This window comes from Hippoglossus hippoglossus, chromosome 8 (assembly GCF_009819705.1).
Source record: "Hippoglossus hippoglossus isolate fHipHip1 chromosome 8, fHipHip1.pri, whole genome shotgun sequence".
Lineage (NCBI taxonomy): Eukaryota > Metazoa > Chordata > Actinopteri > Pleuronectiformes > Pleuronectidae > Hippoglossus > Hippoglossus hippoglossus.
Window position 1 is genome coordinate 9,674,396 of NC_047158.1, and position 21,672 is coordinate 9,696,067.

The following is a 21,672-nucleotide window of genomic DNA, read 5'->3' on the forward strand; positions in this document are numbered from 1 at the left end:
AAGATGCAACACAGTTAAACAACAGAAGAAAAATAAACAACACTCTTCAGAGTACAAACAAAAAACAACTCAAATGAATAAGGCATTCATTATTGCAAGTATTGCAAAATGGAAAACAATACACATGAATATGAGGGAAAATACTGTAGATAAAAATGTAAACATCAAGCATCACTGAATTTTTTCAAGACAGAATGGTGAGAATTCAGAGTGGACTAGATTGACTTGTAGAACTTTTGGAGAGCAGACCCAGGATTATTGTTTTTTCACGTTTTGAGATATGGTGTTTGACATTTTCACCAATTTTCTAGAGAATAATTCATGGACCTTGATGTAAAAAAAGCACATTTAAGGGAACTGATTTCTATAAGTGTGAAATTTGGTGCAGCTTGATTGAATGTGAGGGGATTGCTGGGCCTTGGAGGATGTATGGGCTCTACTGAGTGTCAGTCTCATCACTGCAGACACAGGAAACATGTTATCCACATCAGATATGCAGAACCACTGCATGGCTCGAGCCTTAACCAATGTTATGGCGCCTTCTATCACATCTAGCCTCATTTAATAACAAAATGCAAACTTGCAGAGACCGTTGCCACTTGTTGATTCCTGTGCGTGAGACCACAGCTCAACGGGAGCAGCGTCTCTTGGTTGCCTCCTGGGCAGTGGAAGGGGCGTCCTCTTTCATCCATCTATTTATACTCTCCCCCCTTAATACGGAGCCCTCCACAGCTGCCACTGTGGCTACATTTGGAGATACAGTCCGTGGAGCGGGGGCCAGTGGGGAGGGACCGCCGGGCTGAGGAAGGGCAGCGGCACCGGTCACGTAAGTATGCGCATGGATTCTTTCTTTCTACGTTCATTGGTTGTGATAACGAAATTTCTGCAGCATATTCCAACATGTTTCATCTAAGCCCGAGTTGTGCATATGTTTCCAAACAGTCGCTTATTCCTGTCAATCGTCTCTCGGTGATCGCGTCTGAGCTGCTGAACTTGAGGCTGTGTATCGGATATGGACTCGTGTGGTCACTCACTTTCTGAGCTTTAGAGTCAAAGGTTTCATTTAGTGTCTAAAAATATTTTAAGTCAGACACATTTTGGCACATTATGTCAACCAGACCACGTTTTACGCACGAATTACGCATTAATGAAACTGCTAAAACTTTAATTCCCTTCATCTAATTGCGACTTTAACCCAATGAGTTAAGTTTTCCTATTTTTGTTGACCATAAATAACTGTAAATAAGTAGAATTGAGTCCTGATAAAGTAAGTTTCATAGCCCCCAAATCCCCTTTGTTATGAATATAACTGTGATCACATGTCTGGACTTTGAAAAGGGTGTGCCATTGAATATTCCAAGAATGCATAATATGAGTTTGCTGTTTTGAACATCGGGTAGATCATTTTATATAGAGCTTAATGTCAAAACTGCCATCAGACCACCTGTTGATGTTGATGTGCTTCATCCCACTGGAAGCTGATGAGTGGATAATGGTGTTTGCATGAGGGGGGAAGCTGCTCTTTCAGCCTTATGCCTCTAATGTAGAGACCGAGGCTTAACACTGACTCCAGTTGCAGTCAGTCAGGACAGGTGTAATTGGACAGAGGCTTATTCTAGGCCAACATTTTAATCTGGTTTACTTCAATGCCACTGGACAATGAGGTCCTCCTGTTCCGTAACGTCTAATATGTTGGCTCTTTGAGTGAAGTCAAACCTTCAAGCCTGTAAAAATAATTCCCAATACAGGTTTGAAATTGTGCCATGAAAGTGCTGCTAGAGAGTTAATTTACTTCCTAAGATCAGCAATCAATAGTTAATATATTCACATTCATCTTTGAGTATTAGAGCATTGTTGAGGTTTGAGATTAGATCTCTGACAGGAGGTCAAGCGTTGGCCCTGTGTGCTCATTCACAGGCTTTATTTCCGAGCCAGTGTCAACTAGTGTCTCTGGATTAGAAGCCCATGATCCTTGTTGAGCCTGGATGGCAAACTCCCCTCCGATCGAAAATCCTCCAGCCGGTCACATGACTTTTGCTCTTAACACGAGTGTGGCCACCGTTAACTTTTACTCATGTTCTGTTCAGCAGAGGCATAAAGGAGTGAGGCGTCAGTGAGACTGGGGGATGCCCTCTCTGTGGGCCTGGGCCTGTGGGGTGATGAGTCCTGATTGTTTTTGTTTGAAGCACAGGTACAGGAAGTGGCGACAGATATACAGAGCACAGCTCTGAGCCTGGTGTCATCATACTCCTCAGCTCATGAAAGCTCACTGTGCCAGTGGCATTGAGGATTTGCACTGTCCTGCTGACAGTGTCTGCAAATGTGGTCTTCAGTCTGACCACATGTCATAGAGGAATTTCACACGATTGCTATATATTGAGTTTTAATGACATCTGTTTTGGCCGCTCACTCTTCTGTCCTTCAGTTGCAGTAAAAGCGCTAAAATAAAAACATAAGTTGTGACTTTTACTCTGTGATCGCTGCCTCCACCAGAACCATTCAGGCCTGCAGCAGATCTCTGTGGTGCACTAAGTCCACGGCTCATGTCTCTTTGTTCTGGCTCCATTGTGATTCCTGCATCAGGAATGCTGACATCCACACTTTTTGGAAAGTGCACAGACACATGTGCAAACACACATCTATGTTTATACACATTCGTGAGCACACATACGCACTCAAGCCTTTGCCGACCGAGCTTATGGTTTGGCGACTGTCTTTACGTGCAAATTGTGCCATATCAGTACTATTTATATCTGGGTCACAGGCTCAGGCTTTGTTAATGTTGTTTATTCACCTCCAGGCAACCATGTAGCCAGCAGGGACTTTTTACTGACTCATCCTTGTGAGCGTGTCATCATTCGGATACTCATTATTTTGTGTATTTAAACAAATTATAAACCATAGCTGTGTCATTTGGCCTCACATAGCTCGGTCTTGGCTAGCAGCAGTCAAAGTGGCTATGTTGCTCATTCGATAACATTTGAACAGAAGAACAGTGACTTGTTCAGCTTAAATTACCTGCTGCGTTGTGGAAAAGTCCAGTGAACCTGCAGACTCAGTGCATTGAAGGCCTGGATCCAGAGTGGAGCTTAGGCGCTGCGGTGTTGTGTTTCAGTGCAAGGGGAGATTCCTGCATGGCACCGCAGCGTGGCACAGGTCATCTTACATGGACTCAAGCAAGAGAGAAGAGAGAGACGTGAATGAAGGAGAAAATTTGTTTAATATATAATGAAGGCATCTGGTCATCTGTGTTGTCATGGGTCTTTTCTAGCAAGACATGCAAACCCCTGAAGGGCGGATAGGCGATGTGCATGTACTGCGATGGTGACAAGTGGACATCTGTTACTTAACTTTATGTTTGGCTTTTCATCTTTAAGGAGAAACATTCTACTCACTGATGTGCAGACTGGTTTGCAGCCTCCGATTGGTGGACTCCACGAATCTTTAGAGCTGATGGAATCTGGATTTTACTAGAAAAGAAAGAAGAACCCAACTGCTTTCCATCCCTGAATCCGTCTGAGGGACATCGACGCCATGGAGAACCCAGTCCTGGAGCCCAGATCGGAGCGGATCGCTCGCTATAAGGCTGAGAGGAGGCGAGAGCTGGCTGAGCGTTATGGTAACGTGGAGGAACTACCTTCAAAGTGGGTGAGGAGGGATGGGAAGGAGGCGCATGACCCAGCATCCCAAGCCCGTGGAGAAATGTCGAACTCAGATGGCCCGAGAGCCAATGGCAGGACGCGAGGGGTCACAAATGGATTAGAGGCAGAGACGCCTGCAGAGTCCAGCTACCTGGGAAGGTGAGTCGTGTCTGGAGTGAATGTTGACTTCACTGAGTGGGTGAAAAGTATGGTGGCCAAGACATCTCACTCAAGCAAATTAACATAAAACCTTAATGCAAAAACTACAACATTACTCTCTGCAGGTAAGTCATGGATGTATGAGTCAAGTGAGCCGTCATTTGTGAAAACCCGGATGTGTCAGACGCCACTTAAAATGACAAGGCTGTAAAACCTCAAAATGTCAATTTGTGTGTTTGAGTACACAGTGCATTCTTCCTTTTTGGTGCCCTAAGAACAGCATCTATTGTCTCTCACTTCCATTGGGGGTTGTGTTTCCGTTGTGTGGCTTTTGAAGTTTTTAACTTGGTCTGTTCCTCTCAGCTGCAGCAGCAGCAGATCCTTGACTTCACCAGTTGCTCTGCAGCCTTTGTTGCTAATTAAAACTTAGAGGTCTAAATCAGTGAGTCCCAGCGGGGAGCTGTAAAGCCACTCTGATTCTCCTCTTGCATGTACATGTGAGAGCTGGTCCTGTCCCAGCTCATCACTTTTCCCATCATGACATGTGGTGCGGGTGTATTTTCTCAGAGTGGGCATTGACAGGTCACCTCTTCACTCTCAGAAAAAAAAGACACAAACTCATCACCTTTCTCTCTTGAAACATTTGGCAAAATTTGATGGAAAGGTTCAGTTTTTTAATTTTTTTTCTGAGAGTCTTTGTTCACCCACGGTCCCCACTCCTGCATCCTCACCTCCTTCCCCTCACTCCCGCCCCCTCCAGGCAGGGTTTCCACGACTCTGCCAGCATGCTGAGTGGGGAGGGGGACCACTTCCCTGATGGACACGATGTCCCGCAGCTCCACACTCGGGTGTCGGTAGGCCAGTTGAGAAGTGCCCTCCTGCAGCAGACGGGGAGCGGAGCGCAGCCCGAGAAAGTGTAGGGTCACCTGCATGTGTGTGATCCAGCCTGTCACTATCAGACCTTGTACCTCTGTGACAACACTTGGTTTCATCTCAACATCTTCTTCCCTTTCCTCCTCCTCCTCCTCTTTCCTCTTCTTTGTGTGTGGACGCCAGCTGCCCTGATGCCGGGCTAGCCACGACCTCCCTGGACCTGGCTGTGAACCCGGGCTCTGAGGGGGGCCGTCGACGCACCCGCCGCTACCTCCCTGGTGGCGGGCCTGGTGGTGGTCGCAAGACCAGCGAGCGCTTCAGGACACAGCCGATCACAGCCAATGAGATGGAGGAGAGCAGCGGGTAGGGGCTGTTTGCTGTGGGCTGCAGATGAGGCACCTGGTTTGTTACTTTCCCCCAAAAAAGATGCTGTTTGCAGTGACCTGTTTGCAGTGAGGCGTATCTTCAGGAAAACCAACGACATTAATGTGTACTGTGTAGCAGACTTACCAATTATTGACACGTCATCACAACTTATTACATGGTAGTTTCCAGTCTTTTACTTTATTGGAAACACAGGTTTTGTTTTCTGTCTATTCGTTTGTGCAGCACATTTACATAAAGTCCCAAAGGTTGTGTGGTTTGCATGTGTTTTTCCTCCTTCATGACATCCACAGTGTTGCTTTACCTAGAATGCAAATATGACACAGCATCTTGATTGGTGGAGCTGCATGTTGAGGCACAAAGACGTGCATTGTGGGAGGGAACACACTGGAGCTGAAGATTAAAGTCTGCATCACCTTCCTGTTCATATTTCACCCGGTGACCTCTTCTTTTCCCTCTTTTCTTTTATTCTTCTAGGCTGGTGGATGCAGAGGAAGAGGAGAACTGTAAAGGTAAAGAACTCTTCTCATACAGACTGTTATAGTGTTCGAGGACAAGCAGCTTTTTCAGTCTTGCCTCTGCTTTGCTGGGGCTCTGGCCGAGTGACCTGTGACACAGAGAGGAACAAGGTCACAGTTAATGTCACCTCTGACAGTGTGAACACAATGAGAATGACCGCAGGAGGGAAAAACATACATCTCATGTCGTACTTGAGTCATAAAGTCCAACAGGGAGGAAAGGGGCATCAGAAAAATATTGAATAATCTCACCACATGTTGTGCGAAGATATAAAATATTTGGATCGTGCAATTGGACTTGCACAGTTGCCTCTATAAACTTGTGTAACAGCTCATGAAATAAATCAGCTCGTATTTTTAGGTTCACAATGTTTAATCTCCTCAGTGAAGACAGATTTACGACTCCACAACACCACTGCTCAGTCTTAACCCCGCCGCAAAAAGGTTGCAAGCAAGAATTTTCAAAGATCGACTCAAGAGAATTGACCCCACAGCTACGCACAAACACTTTGTCCATGTGAATAAAGTTTTTATTGCTATATGAACTATTAATTTTAGAGTGAGATAACTGCACAAATACAACATTAATTAAGGATTCACTTAAGCTCAAACTTCCAAAAGTATGGATCTTTCAAAATGTGGTACATTGATTTCAATTTCTTATAAAACCTTACCTCATTTTTTTCAAGACTGTTAAAAGTTCGTTATTTTTTCTACTTACCTGGTAGATGCCAGATGTGAGATGAAGGGATCCGACATGAAGTGCAACAAAAGTCTGGTGTTCTAGTCGTAGTATTAGTTTCATACAGTATGTCAGGGTTGGGGATAAAAGAGCTTCTCGTCAGAAATGGTGTATTTGCGTGTAATCAGTGAACAATACTGGTTTTTAATCCAGTATAAAAGTGGGATGCTTTAATGTATTGTTATTTCAAGGCAAAATGAAGTTTGATATGATCCAAATTTTAAATAAATGGATCGCAGAAGTTAATTTGCAGAATGGTTATATATTTAAATACACAAATTCACAATAGTATACAATATGATATGAAAATAAAAATGCTTTGTAAATATATAGATTGTTTTTATGCTAGAGTGTGTCAGAAACTGTTGGTCCTTTGCCAGTTTCTCAGGAAGTCAGTGTTTATTTCCACGTTATATATTTCCATCACCTGTTTATTTATTTTAACCTTGATGATTTATGTCTTTTTCCCTCCTAGCTGATGTGAAGACGGACGACAGAGCCAAAATGAGTGTGGCAGCCAAGATGTCTTTGTTTAAAGTGAGTCTCTGCGCTGACACAGGATCTGTGTTGCTGTTGCTGACCTGTCCAAACACCTGCTGCTGAAAATGACTCATCTCAAACTACGCCGTGGTTTACACTCACAGCAGAATAATTGAAGACGTTCTGAAAGTTTACTCATGCCAATGAAGCTGTGATCAGGATGTTGTATCCGAAATGAACCCGCCAAACCAGAAATTCCTGTTAATATGTTGCAGCAGACTGAAATATGTCCACTGATAAAGAATAATCATGTGGTTGGTCACACTGGTTTTAATTCTGACTTTAAGTTATGTTTTTGCCCCTGTCTATTTGCTTGTTTGTTTCTTTGTCAGCAGGTTTACACAAAAACTACTGAACAAATTTCCACAAAACATTTATTTTGATCACTTTCTTTAACATTGTGAGATAGGGTGTTTTTGTTTGGCATTTTCCCAGGGAATAATACATGGATCTTGATTAAAAAAGCATCAAGCACATTTAGGGAACTGATAGGTATGAATGTGTTAAATTTGGTGTTGATTAATTCAGGGGACTGTTGGACTTTGACAGAGATTTGCGCCCAACTGAGTGACATTCCAGTTGAGAAATATATTAAACAGATAAAGAGAAAACTTCATCCATCATCGCTAATCCCCTCAGCTGCTCACCTTACTGTCTGAAACACACAGCGAGCCAGAGCACAACCTGATCATGTAGAGGGAACGTGATTGGTTTAAACATGGTGCTGTAACCGGGTGCACAGTTTGGTTTGGTGCTCTTTGTCTGCACTTATTAAAAGACAAACTAATTTTAATGTTTGTTCAGTCAGAACAGAAGATTAAACACACTGTGCATTTTTTTCAGTTTCCAGTTACAGTCCTCCTTCCTACATTTCACCTCGTTCACAGTTTTAAAGCATCAGGTAAAAATGTGCCGGACACTGTTTTGCTAGAAACAACCACAGTGGCTGTGTTATAATTAGCCTGCTGCTCCGTGGAGGCAGGCGGGGAGGTAACAGAAGCCGCCGCAGCTCTGGTTACACTGTGACCTGTTGGGCCAGCATTCAATCCATGTGCACAGAGACACTCCACCTTACAGCTCGTCGCTTTATTCACCAGCCATCCAAACCCCCAGCCCCCCACCCCCTCCCTCTGTCCATACAAATAGAACAGGAGACATCAGGAGAGGGAGTTTTCACTGCCATTTTTGTGGTCTCTCTTTTTATTCATTTAGCAGGTGGAGTGTGTCAATCAAGGCCGCCCTATGACCCGAGCGTTGGGGTGTACCTGCGGCGATGTCGTGTTGATTTTAACGTCCTCTCTTACTGCTGTACAGGAGCTGGAGAAATCTGCAGCCCCCGAGGCCCCGGCCCTCCTGAAGCCCCGATCGGGCAGCGTCTGCCACGAACGCAGGGTGCGGCGTGGCAACGACCATCGCTTCCTCACTCAGCCAATCACCTGTGAGGAGATGGTGGCTATCAGGTGGGCTGTTTGGAAGTGTGGTGGTCAGATGTAATTGAGATGAAGAGTTTAATCCCACTGGTCTGATATTACCATCATCGGTTGAAATACACCATCCATATAAAGGCATATTATATCATATTTGCACATCATTACCTTAGACAATACTCCAGTGTTTTAGTTTATCAATTTATAGATGACCCTCGTGTTGAAAAGCTTGGCTTTATTCTATATTTTTCTTCCCATTAAAATCTTTAATGATAGTCAACAATAAACATGTTGGTACAATTGCTCTTGATTGTATCAACTTCAATATCAACTTTTTTAATGGATCATACAGTCTGGTCCAAAAGTCTGTGATAAAGAAGTGTAGGTTAGAAAGTTTGAGAACTACTTCATTAGTTCATTTTGCACATGTGCACTCACTTACACCTCATTGGTTCCTACTGAAGACACTTTGAAAAACATGTCACAAATATAAAGTTTAATTTCCTTTTTAAAGAAGAAATGATTTCTTTAAATAGACCTAAACACAAGTTGTTAATACCTTTGGTGCTATTGACAGCTGTGGTCTGAACAGTCGGAGTAAAATATAGAGTAATTCCCCACACAAGCCTGTTTGATATCATGTGATTTTTTTTTTCCTGCAGCGCCCCCAAACCAGCTCCTCCAGTGGAGTCCCAGTCTGTGCAGGCCGAGCCAGTGGAAGATGTCGACGAGAGCTGCAGGCTGAGCATGAGCGAGAAGCTGGCGCTCTTCACCAAACTGTCTCTGCCGGGGAAGAAGGGGTCCAGTCAACCCGACGGGCCCCCGGAGAGGAGAAGGCAGAAGGGAGCTCGGTACCGAACTCAGCCCATCACTGTGGAGGAGGTGAGCCTGGTAAGAAGAAGAACCAAGTCAATAAAATCTAAATAAAATCTATTTATTTAGCTATTTTCAACAACACATACTTAAACATAGCAAGTTTTTTTAAGGTTAACTCTGACAATAATCTGTTCAATCTAAACATCTCAATTCTGGTTGAATGCTCCAAAAGTGTATTCTAAATAATGATCTCCATCTCTCTCCAGCTCCAGAAAGGCCCCGTACAGCTCCCTGCCTTCTGTTTGTCCCCTCAACTGTCCGACAGACAGCAGGCCTCGTCTGTCAACCTAAAACCCAGCGAGGTTCGTCTCTCCCAGCCAAGACCGGACGCCGAGCCCACACCCGGCGAGCAGGGCCTGCAGCGCTCCGACTCTGAGCCCGGCTTGAGAGGAATCCTGAAGAAGAGCCGCTCCTCAGGCTCTGAGTGGAGCGGGATGGAGGGCGGTCAGACGGATGCGCCCTACAGCCACGAACAGAACGGTGGAGGCTGTGGAGAAGCAGTGATACAGGGGAGGGTGGAGGGTGCAGAGAGGCAAGGACCTGTTGCACCACCGCGAAGAGTGAGACGTGAGGCTTCAGGTGTGGAGGGAGGCTCGCTCGCTGCTACACCCTGGAGGCAGAGGGCTCGGAACAGGAGGGAAACCATCGCCTGCACACCAATACGAGTCTCATCAGAGCAGGACGCTCCTCAGGAGGAGAGGCCCTGTCAGACCAGGCTACAGGAGCAGTCGGTGTCCTCTGTGGAATGCAGCTCAGACACCACCAGGAAAGTCCTGTAAGTGACGGATATTAGGTGAACAGTTGATACTGGGAAGTTGGTGGCAGACTTGGGATGTGGGACATCCTTGCTCTGACTCAAAAACCTTTTAAAGTGTGCATTTAAGGTCTCTGATGATGATAATATGAGGAAAACAGTGAATGTGAATCTGGCTATAAAATTGATCGGATCAGTATAAGTACATACATTATCAGTGGTTTTAGAATGAAAACGGAACCGTGGGAGAGTTTTTTAATGGTTTATGTTTCATCTTCATCAAGAATCAATGAAGGATCCCCAGTGGCGGGACACGTCCAGGTTACGCTGGTGGATGGAACCTCGACACTGCAGGAGACGACCAAAACCAGCAGGAGTGAGGTGAGAAACAGAGATATGTTGTTGCTGTGATGTCTTCAGTGTGCACAGTGGGAATCCCAGCAGACCACATCCCAGCTGCAGAATAACAACCTGTGCAGTCGCTTTGTAATGGCCATCATTTTCTGTCCTTCCGTAATCCGTACTCCTCTCCGGTTTGGAGCCACTGAGTTTCAGACTGTCAGCAGTTAAGGGATAAAGTTTATGGGTCAGCAATTCTACCTTTTGAAATACACTCTCTCACCAGTGCTGAAGGGTGTTTCAAGGGACTTTATACAGCAAACAGATATGGTTTCCATCCAAAGCTCCAATCATAGAATTTGAGGGGGTTAACACAAACATGTCATGCTGTGGATTAATGTAATCAGCAGTTCTTGGGGGCCTCCTGTCAGCTCGACGCTCCAGGCAATCGCCTGTTTGGCCTTCCCTGCTGCGACGCCCCTGTCTGTGGGAGGCTGGAGACTTAAGATAAATTATACAATGTCTGAAAGCTCTAAGTCCCTTGATTCTATCTGTGCAAAGCATTGTAGGACCCCCACATGACAGATTGACATGATACAATATGAGATACTTTATTTATTCCTCAAGGGAAAACTGAATGTCTCCTTACAGACTCTTTTTTATTCCAAAAGAAATAGCCGAAGCAATAAAACCTTACATTCCTACTGTGTTTGTGCCTTTGTAACTTTGGTTCTGTGTTTTTTATGATCATGCTGACTTTTTGGTTGTAAAATTTAAAGAGTTACCTTTTAATATAGATCAGGGTTACGACTATAATGAAAAGGGTTGAAGAACAGTAACTGTTTCATTTTGAGTGCTTTATTCTCGTGTAAAACATCGTGTAAAAGTCAGTCCAAAAATGTCACATATAAAAGTCAGTGTTGCAGTTTGAGGTGATCGGGCTCGCTCCCGTCCTTGAGCCTATAGAGAGGAAAAGGCCTGTGGTCAGATTTGGGTATTTGTGATGCCGTTGTAACCAGATATAGAATCTCTTAGCAACAGCACTCTGGTTCTGGCATGTGCTAAATGTCTTGAGAACTGACTTAAGTTACTGGAGGCATATATGCAGGCTGGTTAGTGTTTATGTACTGAGATGGGTTCAACTGTCTCACAGCTTGAAGTGGAATGTAAACAGACTACAGATTAAATTAGTGGTTAAATGTTGACCCTTTGATGACCTTGTCATCTTCATCGTGGTGACAGAATGTGAGAAAGTGTGTGTTTATGTGTGTATTAATTTATTAAATTTGTTAAATTACTTATTTTGTCCATTTTGATTTTATACCATTTAACTTGTTTTCATGTTGTTTTTTCTTTCCTATCCCCCTGTTTTCCCCTCATATCGCCCTCTGTAGGAGGAGACAGACAACCTCCATTGTGAAAGTGTCACCCCTCAGATCTGGGTAAGTCTTTCAATAATCCTTTTAAATTGCATTCATCCGTCTAAATCTCCATCATGACAACATTGATTTTCAGTCTAGTTTTCTAAAACGCCTTAGCCCCTCTCTCTCCTAATTCCTCCTCTCTCCCAGGAACCTGTGTTTGCCTCTGTCTATTCTAGCTCTACGCCCCAATATATCATGTGTTTCAATCAGGTAACTGTGTGAGCCGCTGCATGGCTGATTAATGGCTGCTTCTTGGTTTGCAGTGTTTTGGATGCAGTGAAAAGTTGTCGTTTTTTGTCACCGCACAGATTCAGGTGGATTTGATATTTTACATTTCACTGACACTAAGGGAGTCAAGGTCTGGTGCTTTGTTTCTAAACTGAGCTGCCATATTGTTTATGTTCATTCTGCGGTCTGACTTTCTTTGTTCTCCTTCACTAGACGGTAACAAACCTTTTTTTTTATCACGTCCCCTTTTATGGGGGAAATCAGAAAATATGTCACACCCCTGCCTCCACACCTTCCAAATTAATAATTTTTTTTCATTTCTGCAACAACTGAAGAATCTGTTACGATTATCAAGAACATGATATGCATGTTGTTTTTTTCTTGCATGTTTCTCATTGGATTTTGTTGCTCAAATGAAAAATGCAAGTTAAACTTATATGTCTCTACTGCTTTATGGGCGGGAAGGTTCCTAGTTCGATACCGGGTTTGACTGGGTCTTACAGTGAGAAGTTTGCATGTTCTCCTCGTGTCTGTGTGGGTTTTCTCCGGCTTCCTCCCACAGTCCAAAGACACGTTGATTGGGGTTAGGTTCATTGGAGACTCTAAATTGACTGTTGGTGTGAATGTGAGCGTGAATTGTTGTTTGCCTCTGTATGTTGGCCCTGTGATGGACAAGCAACCTGTGTAGGGTGTGCCCCATCTCTCAGCCAATCAGATGGGATTTTCTCTGAGCACTAAAATGAGTTTGTTGTTTTTATTATTACCTGTTTCGTGTTTTCTCTTCATCCTCAGACAAATCAGTCCTTCGAGGCACAAGAAGTCTCCTCTCCCACCAAGAACCCGGTTCAGCCTCAGTGGAGACAGAAGGTTAGAACATTTTTGGTATGTGTGACGTTTTAATGTACATTAGAGCTCACCTGTATGTGAACCGACGTGTGTCTATGGCTGTGAAAGGTGAAGGAAGAAGTGGATGATGAACCGCTTCCGACGGACAAAGCAGAGGATGCGAACGCACAGCAGGAAAGGAAAGAGGAGCAGGAGCCTGGACACATGGTCAAGAGAGGTGAGGATATCACTCTGCTTTACTCTCTTTTATTTTACTCTCATAATCTCTGCATTTTCAAATTCATCCCTCACTCTCTGACTTCAGCCCCTTTTTGTGTTTTGACACCTGTCAGGCCTCAGATCTCCAGAATCCGACACAAACGAGAACTCTCACATCAAGAGACACTCAACTGAGGAAGGTTAGAACCATATTTACACAACACTGATTCTTATTCCCTGTTTGTTTCTCTCTAAATCTTTGGTGTGTGTGTTGATTTAACAGAGATCTCAGTGCTGCCTGTGATGGAGCGTGAAGGTACGACATAAACAGCCCGTCCTCCATCATATAAAGCTCCATGGATGTAATTAAAGTCTTCTCAAGTTTCCACATCTGTCCCCTTCCAGCTCCGCAGAGCTCCCCACCCTCCGCCTCTCCGCAGGAACAGAATGAGGAGACGCCTGTGGACGAATCCGGTGCGTTTAATGGAGGCGACCTGCCGCCTCCCTCTGCCTGCGCCCCCCCACCCTGTGGAGACGTTGCTGCCACAGAGAGTGAGCAGGACCTGGGTGTCCTCTGCCAGACCAACACTCACATGTGAGCCTGGTTTTATCCTATTAACCATGTACATCCACGTGGAAGTTAGAAACTGGCAAAGATATTGTCTATGTGAAACTTTATTTGTGTGTGTGTGTTTGTACAGACTGACCTCAGCAGTAGCAGAGCACAGGCGGTCCGTTCGTCCATCCCGTCGGACTCAGGGCTCCAGAAACCCTCTGAGGGCGCTCGCTGCCAGAGAGGACGTCAGCCAGGACTACATGGGAGAGAGCGTTAGCGCAGCTGCTGAGGAAAGGATCCAAGCAGAGAAGAGTGAGATTACATTTCCTTCTGTTTCTTTATTTGTCATCTTCTTCCTCTCAGTTCTCTCACCTTGTGCTTGTTCCTCTCTACAGAGTCTAAGAACTCCTCTGGGTCCAGATCAGAAGACTGCATCGTTTCCTCAGATGCTGCCAAGCCTTGTCCCCCCTCCAGCAGCCTGATGCTCATTCACATTAAAGGTCAGAAAAGATGTGGTCTGTTTCTGTGTGATGATCTCGCTATGTTCAGGGGTTTATATTAACTGCTGCCTGTGGTGACAGGTAGGTGGCGTGTCCAGGTGCGCCTGGTGGAGCCCTCGGCGCGGTCGCTGAACAGTGGAGACTGCCTTCTGCTGGTCACTCCGGAGCGCTGTGTGCTGTGGACCGGAGAGTTTGCCAATGAGCAGGAGAAAGCCAAGGTACCGATTATTCAATATATATTTATACATGATATTTGGATCAAATCACAATTTGGCAGAGTACATTTTTTAGTGAAAATGTATAAAGATGTACTAAAATATTCTCATCCCATGCCATGAAATATTTTCCACACATTCTGAAGAATAGTAATATTTTACAATTCAAACCACATAATGAATAAAATCACATGACTCTTTAAGCCACAAAATGTATTTTCTTTTACTTTACATTTTGAGCGGCATATGCAGTAAAATACATAAAACATGTTTCTGGAGGAAAATTGCTTTTAGTTCACAAAACCAATTTTTGGGGGGAACAAGATACAATTCTGTTCTTTACTGACAAGACTGGGTGAATATAGATGTAAATATAGACACCCGACATAAGGGAAATTGCATTCTGGGATTTACAAATTCACCTTTGGCTCTTGTATATATTGTAAAAAACAGTTTTATATCAGGTGTTAGGAATCTTCATTTTTAGCTATTCTGTTACTATCCAGTCCCTCACTGGTTGCATGTTTTGAAGTAGTTATAGAAGTTTATATTTTTCTTCAGGCCACGGAGCTAGCGTCATCCATCCAGAGCCAGAGAGACCTCGGCTGTGAGGCCTCTCAGGTCGTCCACCTGGAGGAGGGGCTGAACTCTGACAGCAGCGAGGCGTCACACTTCTGGGACCTGCTCGGAGGACGGATGCAATACAGAGGTTAATAATAATAATCACCCAGAAAATAGATTGTTTGATTATCATTTGTATCAGTTTGTTAAACACACAAAAGAGAAGAAAATAGAAATCAGAGCAACTGTACATTTTTACATTTAAGTTTTGTTCATGCTTGAAAAATGTTGCAAATGCTTCTCTCTCCAGGAGCTGGTGCACCAGAGGAGGACGAGCTCTATGAGTGTGGCGTGGTGGAATCTAACTGTGTGTACAGGCTGGTGGAGAACCGACTGGTGCCTCATGAGCAAGCCTGGGCCTCCATCCCCACCATCTCCCTGCTGGGCTCCACCGAGGTCCGAGTTTCTCTTCTGCTTTTGCCTGATTAGTGCTGTTTCTCAAAGGTACTGCAGAACTCATAAACTGCACCTCTGCGTGTGTGTCCAGGCCCTGGTGTTTGATTTCGGCAGCGAGGTGTACCTGTGGCACGGACGCAATGTTTCCCCAAGCAGCAGAAACGTTGCTCTCCAGCTGACTCAGCAGGTGTGGGTCGGAGCTTATGACTACAGCAACTGTCGAATCAACCCACTGGATCCCACGCAGAGTAACCCCAGCATAGAGCTGTAAGTTCACACTGCGGGCGATGAAGCAAGAGAAGCTTTTAGTCTGTACTTCACTAGGAAAAATAACCAGGTAATACCAGAGACAACAGAGAAAGTACTGTGTTTGAGAATTGCTTTGCACACAGTAAAACCAAAGTGATGGAGCCAACATTAAAGCTGTTTTCAGACAAATTCCGTTAATGTCCAGACCCAATTTTCTGGACGTTCTCTGAAGAATGTCCGGGTCAGATCAGTTCACAACAACAGGAGCATTTTGGGAACGGAATTTCTCTGCTTCTTCTCCATGTATGCCCCCTTGTTTTCATACAGATATTTGGATTCTTCCAGTTTCATCAACACACCCACTCTCTTCCTTCTGTATTCTCACATTGGCTCACTCTGACATTTTCTGGACATTCTACTTGGGGCCTGGCAGGAAAAGTTGCAGAAAATGTGCAGAGCCACTTACTCAGACATTTGCAGGGAAATGGCTGAACATCAGTGTATGTCTGAAAGCACCTTACATGCAGCCAAACCCCATAAATCTGCTGTTGGTCTCTAGTGCACATTGTAAAACCAAAATAAATGACCTGTAACTCCACACTGCACATGGAGAAAGCCCAGCACACCTGACATGCTGTACAAATCCCAGCAGGCTGCTGTAACTCCTGTTCACACAATGAATTGCTGGAATGCAGCTGGTGAAACACAGTTGTTCAGAAATTCAAACATGTGGACATGAAACCAAGATAAACTCTGCCCCCTGTAGCTGTACATTCACACTGAGAGACAAAATTAAAGTTAACTGTATGGATACTGTGCTTTACGACCCAATATTTCTCATGAATGAAAAGATTATGTGCACACTCAAACATTACACCCATCATATGTGATAGTTAAACATATACATTTACAACCATGATGCTGCGTTACAAACCTCCACTCTACCAGAAAGACTTACAGTTATACTTTCAAAAATGAGGACAGCTCATATTAATCAAGCAGATATAAGTCAATCCCCTTTTCCATCTGTTCTCAGGAGGGGAGAGGGTCGTCCCAGCTGGGCGCTGTTCGGCGTCCTCTCAGAGAACAACGAGACGGTTCTGTTCAGAGAGAAGTTTAAGAACTGGACGGGCGGAGACAGGGCTGAAGCTGCGTCAGTGAACCTGGAGACACAGGTTCAGTTTGTTAATGGAAACAAACACGTTCACTTATTTACTGTGTGTGGATTATTCAAGGTTTCACTTACAGATCTTAAACTGTTTTGAAGCAATTACTTTTAATATACAGTGATCAAAATTACAAAATCACAAAATATTTCACTATCAAGGATAAAAAAATGTTGGGAAAGAACTCTACATTGCGATAGAGATCAGTAACTTATTGGCAGAGCACAACAGTGCTACAAAGACTAATTCTTAGGCTTGTGATCTGATCATGTTTTAAATAAGAAAGACTCCACAGATTCCACCTTCTAGTGCTGCATAGTACAAGCAATTATAGATTTTGGGACATGTAGGAAATCCCTTGAATAGTAGTTGATAACACAGAGGGATCATAGAATGGAATAGAATAGAATATACTTTTTTTTTGTAATTGCAAAGCTATGCAACAAAATTTAAGTACAAAAATAAATACAAATATAAAAACTGGCCATGTTACAGCAGGTTGCTCATACATAGTCCACATTATTGTTGCACCAATCCCACTTCTTGCACTTAAACGATGGCATTATTGACACTTCCAACCTCAAGTAAATTTTTTAAACTCTAAAACTCTTTTCTCTCCCCCTCTCGACAGTCTGTCCCAGTTCAAGCTCCCCAATCCGTCTCCCCACCCTCAGACCTCCTGAGCCCCTGCGATGCTAAGGCTCTCATGTCGGGCCAGTCGTTGGACGGAGACAGTTTGGTCCACAACGTCCTGGGTGGGGTCGATGTCCAGAGAGGTTACGGCGTCATCACGCTGGAGGAAGGACGTGAGATGGAGCTGAGGACGGTTGCAGTGGACACCTGGCACGTGCAGGAGTTCGATGACAGTGAGGTTCCAGTGGAGAGCACAGGGCAGCTTCACCAGGGAGACTCCTACGTCATCCGCTGGACGTACAGCATCAGTGCTGCTGGTGCGTGAGATTCAGAGAAAGAGACCCCACCCCCACATTCCTTACTTCTGATTGCTTGCCCTTTTTATGATATGCACGAGGAAATGCAGATGACTTTACAGTTTTTCAAAAATATAAACAACAGAAGTTCTTCTTTCTTTGCTGTAGATAAGACAAACACTTTGGATGAATGCAGCAGAGATTCTGGACACAAAGAAAACACAGCCTTCTTCCTGTGGCGGGGTCGTCACTCCAGTGTCAGTGGACGCGACACTGCTGCTTTCCTTTCGATTGGAATGAACAACCTGGAAGAATCACAGGTAAACACAGGGCTTTTAAAATCAATCAGCCAAAAATAAATGTAATACATTTTTGTGCTTTTTCCAGTGTTAAGGTATATAAGTTATATGGTTTAATATACATTTTCAATTGGCCTCCTTTGTCTCCTTTGCTTTGTTCCTCAAGGTGCTTGTACCTCAGGGAGAGGAACCTCCCTGCTTCCTGCAGCTTTTCCAGGGAGGCCTGGTCATTCATAAGGGCAAACGAGAGGAGGCCTCCACTGAGGCAGGTAGGGTAAATTCAGATCGCTAGGGAAAGTTTTCATCTTCTTGTTTTGCTTTAGATTTAAATGTGATTTAATAGTTTTTCTCGTCGCAGAGTGCCGTCTGTTCTGCGTGCGAGGGGAGCTCCCGGAGGAGGGATCTCTGCTCGAGGTGGACTGCTGCTGTGCAGGTCTGCGCTCAAGGGGCTCTGTTGTCCTGCTGAACAGCCAGCAGGGGGTGCTGTACCTCTGGACTGGTTGTAAAGCCCAGGCCAGCACCAGGGAGGTCAGCAAGAGGGCAGTGGAGAGTCTCACTCAAATGTAAGTCACGTATGCTGGATGGAGTTTTGAAAGATTATAGACTTAAGTTATGATTCTAATGTTTGTAATGTGTGTGTGTGTGTGTGTGTGTGTGTGTGTGTGTGTGTGTGTGTGTGTGTGTGTGTGTGTGTATCAGGTGCCCACCAGAGCTGGGTCTCAACAAAAGCTGTCCTGTGAAGGTGCAGGTAATAGAGGAGGGTTCAGAGCCTGCAGATTTCTGGACAGCACTGGGACAGATGGACAGGAAGGCGTATGACTGCATGCTGCAAGGTTAAAAAACACTTTGTTTGGTTTTCTTCCCACAGAACATTATTCTCAGCATTCAGTGCAAAAAAGTATTTTGTCTCCTGCCAGATCCAGGAAAGTATAACTTCACACCTCGTCTCTTCCATCTGAGCACCTCCTCCGGGAGCTTTCAGGGTGAAGAGCTGCAGAGTCCCAGCCGGCTGCCGGGGCTGGTGATGGCGATGCCCTTTGTGCAGGAGAGTCTGTACTCTGCTCCACAGCCAGGTGAGAGCAAGACATGAAACTTAACCCTTATTTAATTCAACTCCAATTATTTGTTCAAATCCTCAGGTATGGTCTTAAACTAGATAATCCTGAATAAAAAAACCTGGAGACAGAAGATGTATATAAGTGCTTTTAACAATGCTCAAACACACTTTATATACATTAGGTTCAAACCAGAGAAGGCAAATAGAGGTTTAAAATACACATCATTAATCACTATAACAATTTGAGATAAAAAAAAAAAGCACATTTAAAGGGTTCAGATTTTCAAAAGTAATTTAAAAGTCAGTTTCTAATTATAAGTAACTTATCAGAAGTCATGCATGAAAAATATATGTGCATATATTTGTTTTTTAACATTAAGCTTAAAGTTATAAGTTGTATTTTTAAGAACAGGTGATATTACAGGAGGTATATAATGATTCAAATATTTAACTTAACTACACATTTACTCGCTGTCTTTTTCATTTTTGTGTCCTTTTTTCTTGTCGGCAAAACCCAAGCATCCTGCAGGAACCTCAAACTCCAACTTTTGACTGATTTAATTCCACTTGTTGTCTAATGCTTCCTCCGCCTTTCTTGTCTCTCTTGTCCACCAGCCTTGTTCTTGCTCGACAACCGTCTGGAGGTGTACCTCTGGCAGAGGGGTCAGCCAGAGCAGACGGAGAGCTCAGTCTCGGCCTGGAGCTGCTGGCACGATGAGAGGAAGTGTGCCATGCAGACGGCACTGCAGTACTGCAAAGGTAAGGGGGGATGGGGGGGTGTTGACAAGGATGGTTTGTAGGTGAAAGCATTGTTGGTACTTGATGAGTTTACACATGTGCTGTTTTGTTCTGCATCCCAGAGATGAACCCGAGACGCCCACCTCAGGCTTACCTCATCTTAGAGGGGTCGGAACCTCTCACCTTCACTAATGTCTTCCCCCACTGGGAGAGGAGCCTGGGACCCTCCACACAGGTACAAGCACCATGCAGTTATATGAGAAGTTTATCATTAGAGATGAGGTGTATTTCTCTGGTATACCTATGTGTGGGTTGTTTTTGCACTTTATATCTGCTTTATTAATATGAGCTATACTCATTTTTGAAAGTATCACTGAAAGACTCAACTTGTATGTGAGGCAGTGGTGGATGTAACAAAGTACATTTACTTTATGACTGTATCTTAACTTTAGATTTATTTTTGGGTACTTTTCACTTTTATTCTACTACATATATCAGCAAATATTTTGTGGTACATGTTCACATTGTTTTTTTATATTATTGAAAATAATTAATAATTAGATGGGAATTGATCCACTGATCCAATCAGAGCGGGCAGGTGACATTAGACTCCGCCTCTGGTACTTTTACTTGAATACTTCTTTTAATCTATTTATTGTGCTTCCTCCACCACTGCTGTCATGTGTCACCACTGCATTGATCTACCTGTTGAATCAAATTTGCAGCTTGAGTTAAAGCAGTTGGGATCTTCTATCGAACGGGCAAATTCTTGTAGTGATTTATTAATGTTGTTTTTTTGGCGTTAAAGGCACATTTTTAAGTTGCGGAAGATCAACAAAAAGCCTAATATGTTCTCGTCATTTTGCCTTAAAAGACATATGAGTTGAATGGGAATTAGTTGATTCAGAGGTATATGAAGTTAATGGAGCCACACACTCTGGAAACAAATTGAAAGGTAATGAACCATTTTAACTCTGACTGGGCTCTGTCTAATTTCTTTCTTCTCCTTTTTGTATCACATATCCCTGTTTATCTTGTTTTTTATGTTGTAGTCTAATTATTAGTGCTGTCTTTTCCTGGGGTGTGTCCGATGTGTGTTTGCGTGTGTCAGGGCAACTCAGGGAGGGTAAAGCTGACCGTGGTGCAGGACGCCCTGGCCCAGCTCATGAAGACCCAGTACCCTCTGGAGGAGCTGCTGCGGAGCCCCTTACCTGAAGGAGTGGACCCCCAGCAGCTGGAGGTCTACCTGTCCGACCAGGACTTCCAGGTAAACTGACGGAGGAGCAGCACTGTGCAGTGATGTCTGTCAACCAGCAGGCTGCAGTATTCACCAGGTTTTGCATATGAAAACACTTGCATGCGCTTTCAGATGATAAATCTGAAAGTTTAGCTAAACCAAACATGTATTTTATATCTATTTAATACATTTTGTCACTTAATCACCACAATTGTGTTTCAGACTATTTTGGAAATGAAGAGAGATGAATATGCCTCCCTCCCGAGCTGGAAGCAAATAGATCTGAAGAAAAGCAAAGGGCTTCTATGCTAGAACAGTGAGCACATGTGGAGGCTGACTGACGCTCCTGCAGCAGGGACTTCTTCCTCCACCGAGAAGGGAGGACGGCGGGCGGGAGGATATTGCCACCGTGTTGTTGCACAAAGGACTACTCACAACGTAATAAAAAGAAGAAAAAAATTCACCTTTATTTATGTCAAAAATTAGTATGGTGTGTGTGGACTTTTTATCGGACATGGATTTCTCTGTAGCTTTTGTCCAGAGCAAAAAAAAACCAAAAACAAAACAAAATCTCCTATGAAACTTCATTTTATCTGTACAAATCGATGAAAGATAAAAAGAAAAAGGCTGTGTGGGCATCAGTAACAAACTGTGGAAATAAGGATGAGAAAATAAAGGAGTGCTTACAAAAAATATCAGTGCTATTACACAATGTAAACAAGGAGAAAAAAATAAAAGGTTAACCACTTTCTAAATGCTT

At 43.9% G+C, this 21,672-nt stretch overlaps 1 protein-coding gene across 4 annotated transcripts; it reads left to right on the forward strand.

Moving 5' to 3' along the window:
* The first annotated feature begins 703 nt into the window (after window positions 1–703).
* svilc (supervillin c) lies at window positions 704–21,667 on the forward strand. Of its 4 annotated transcripts, XM_034594557.1 has the most exons (35): window positions 782–826; window positions 943–1,056; window positions 3,378–3,800; window positions 4,561–4,716; window positions 4,857–5,036; window positions 5,535–5,569; window positions 6,793–6,854; window positions 8,172–8,317; window positions 8,947–9,175; window positions 9,367–9,935; window positions 10,199–10,295; window positions 11,648–11,695; window positions 11,825–11,887; window positions 12,698–12,772; window positions 12,860–12,968; window positions 13,084–13,149; window positions 13,233–13,265; window positions 13,355–13,544; window positions 13,651–13,817; window positions 13,901–14,005; window positions 14,087–14,223; window positions 14,782–14,929; window positions 15,092–15,237; window positions 15,329–15,504; window positions 16,523–16,661; window positions 17,284–17,602; window positions 17,750–17,901; window positions 18,047–18,149; window positions 18,239–18,443; window positions 18,580–18,713; window positions 18,798–18,953; window positions 19,553–19,696; window positions 19,798–19,910; window positions 20,787–20,942; window positions 21,135–21,667. In XM_034594557.1, the coding sequence occupies exons 3-35, from the start codon at window positions 3,535–3,537 to the stop codon at window positions 21,222–21,224; spliced, it is 4,914 nt and encodes a 1,637-aa protein (XP_034450448.1). In that variant the 5' UTR covers window positions 782–826; window positions 943–1,056; window positions 3,378–3,534; the 3' UTR covers window positions 21,225–21,667. The 4 variants fall into 4 exon arrangements, with proteins under 4 accessions (XP_034450447.1, XP_034450449.1, XP_034450450.1 ...); XM_034594556.1 differs by lacking the exon at window positions 943–1,056 and having other exon boundaries at window positions 704–826; XM_034594558.1 differs by lacking the exon at window positions 943–1,056 and having other exon boundaries at window positions 704–826; window positions 8,947–9,166.
* The last annotated feature ends 5 nt before the right edge of the window (window positions 21,668–21,672 follow it).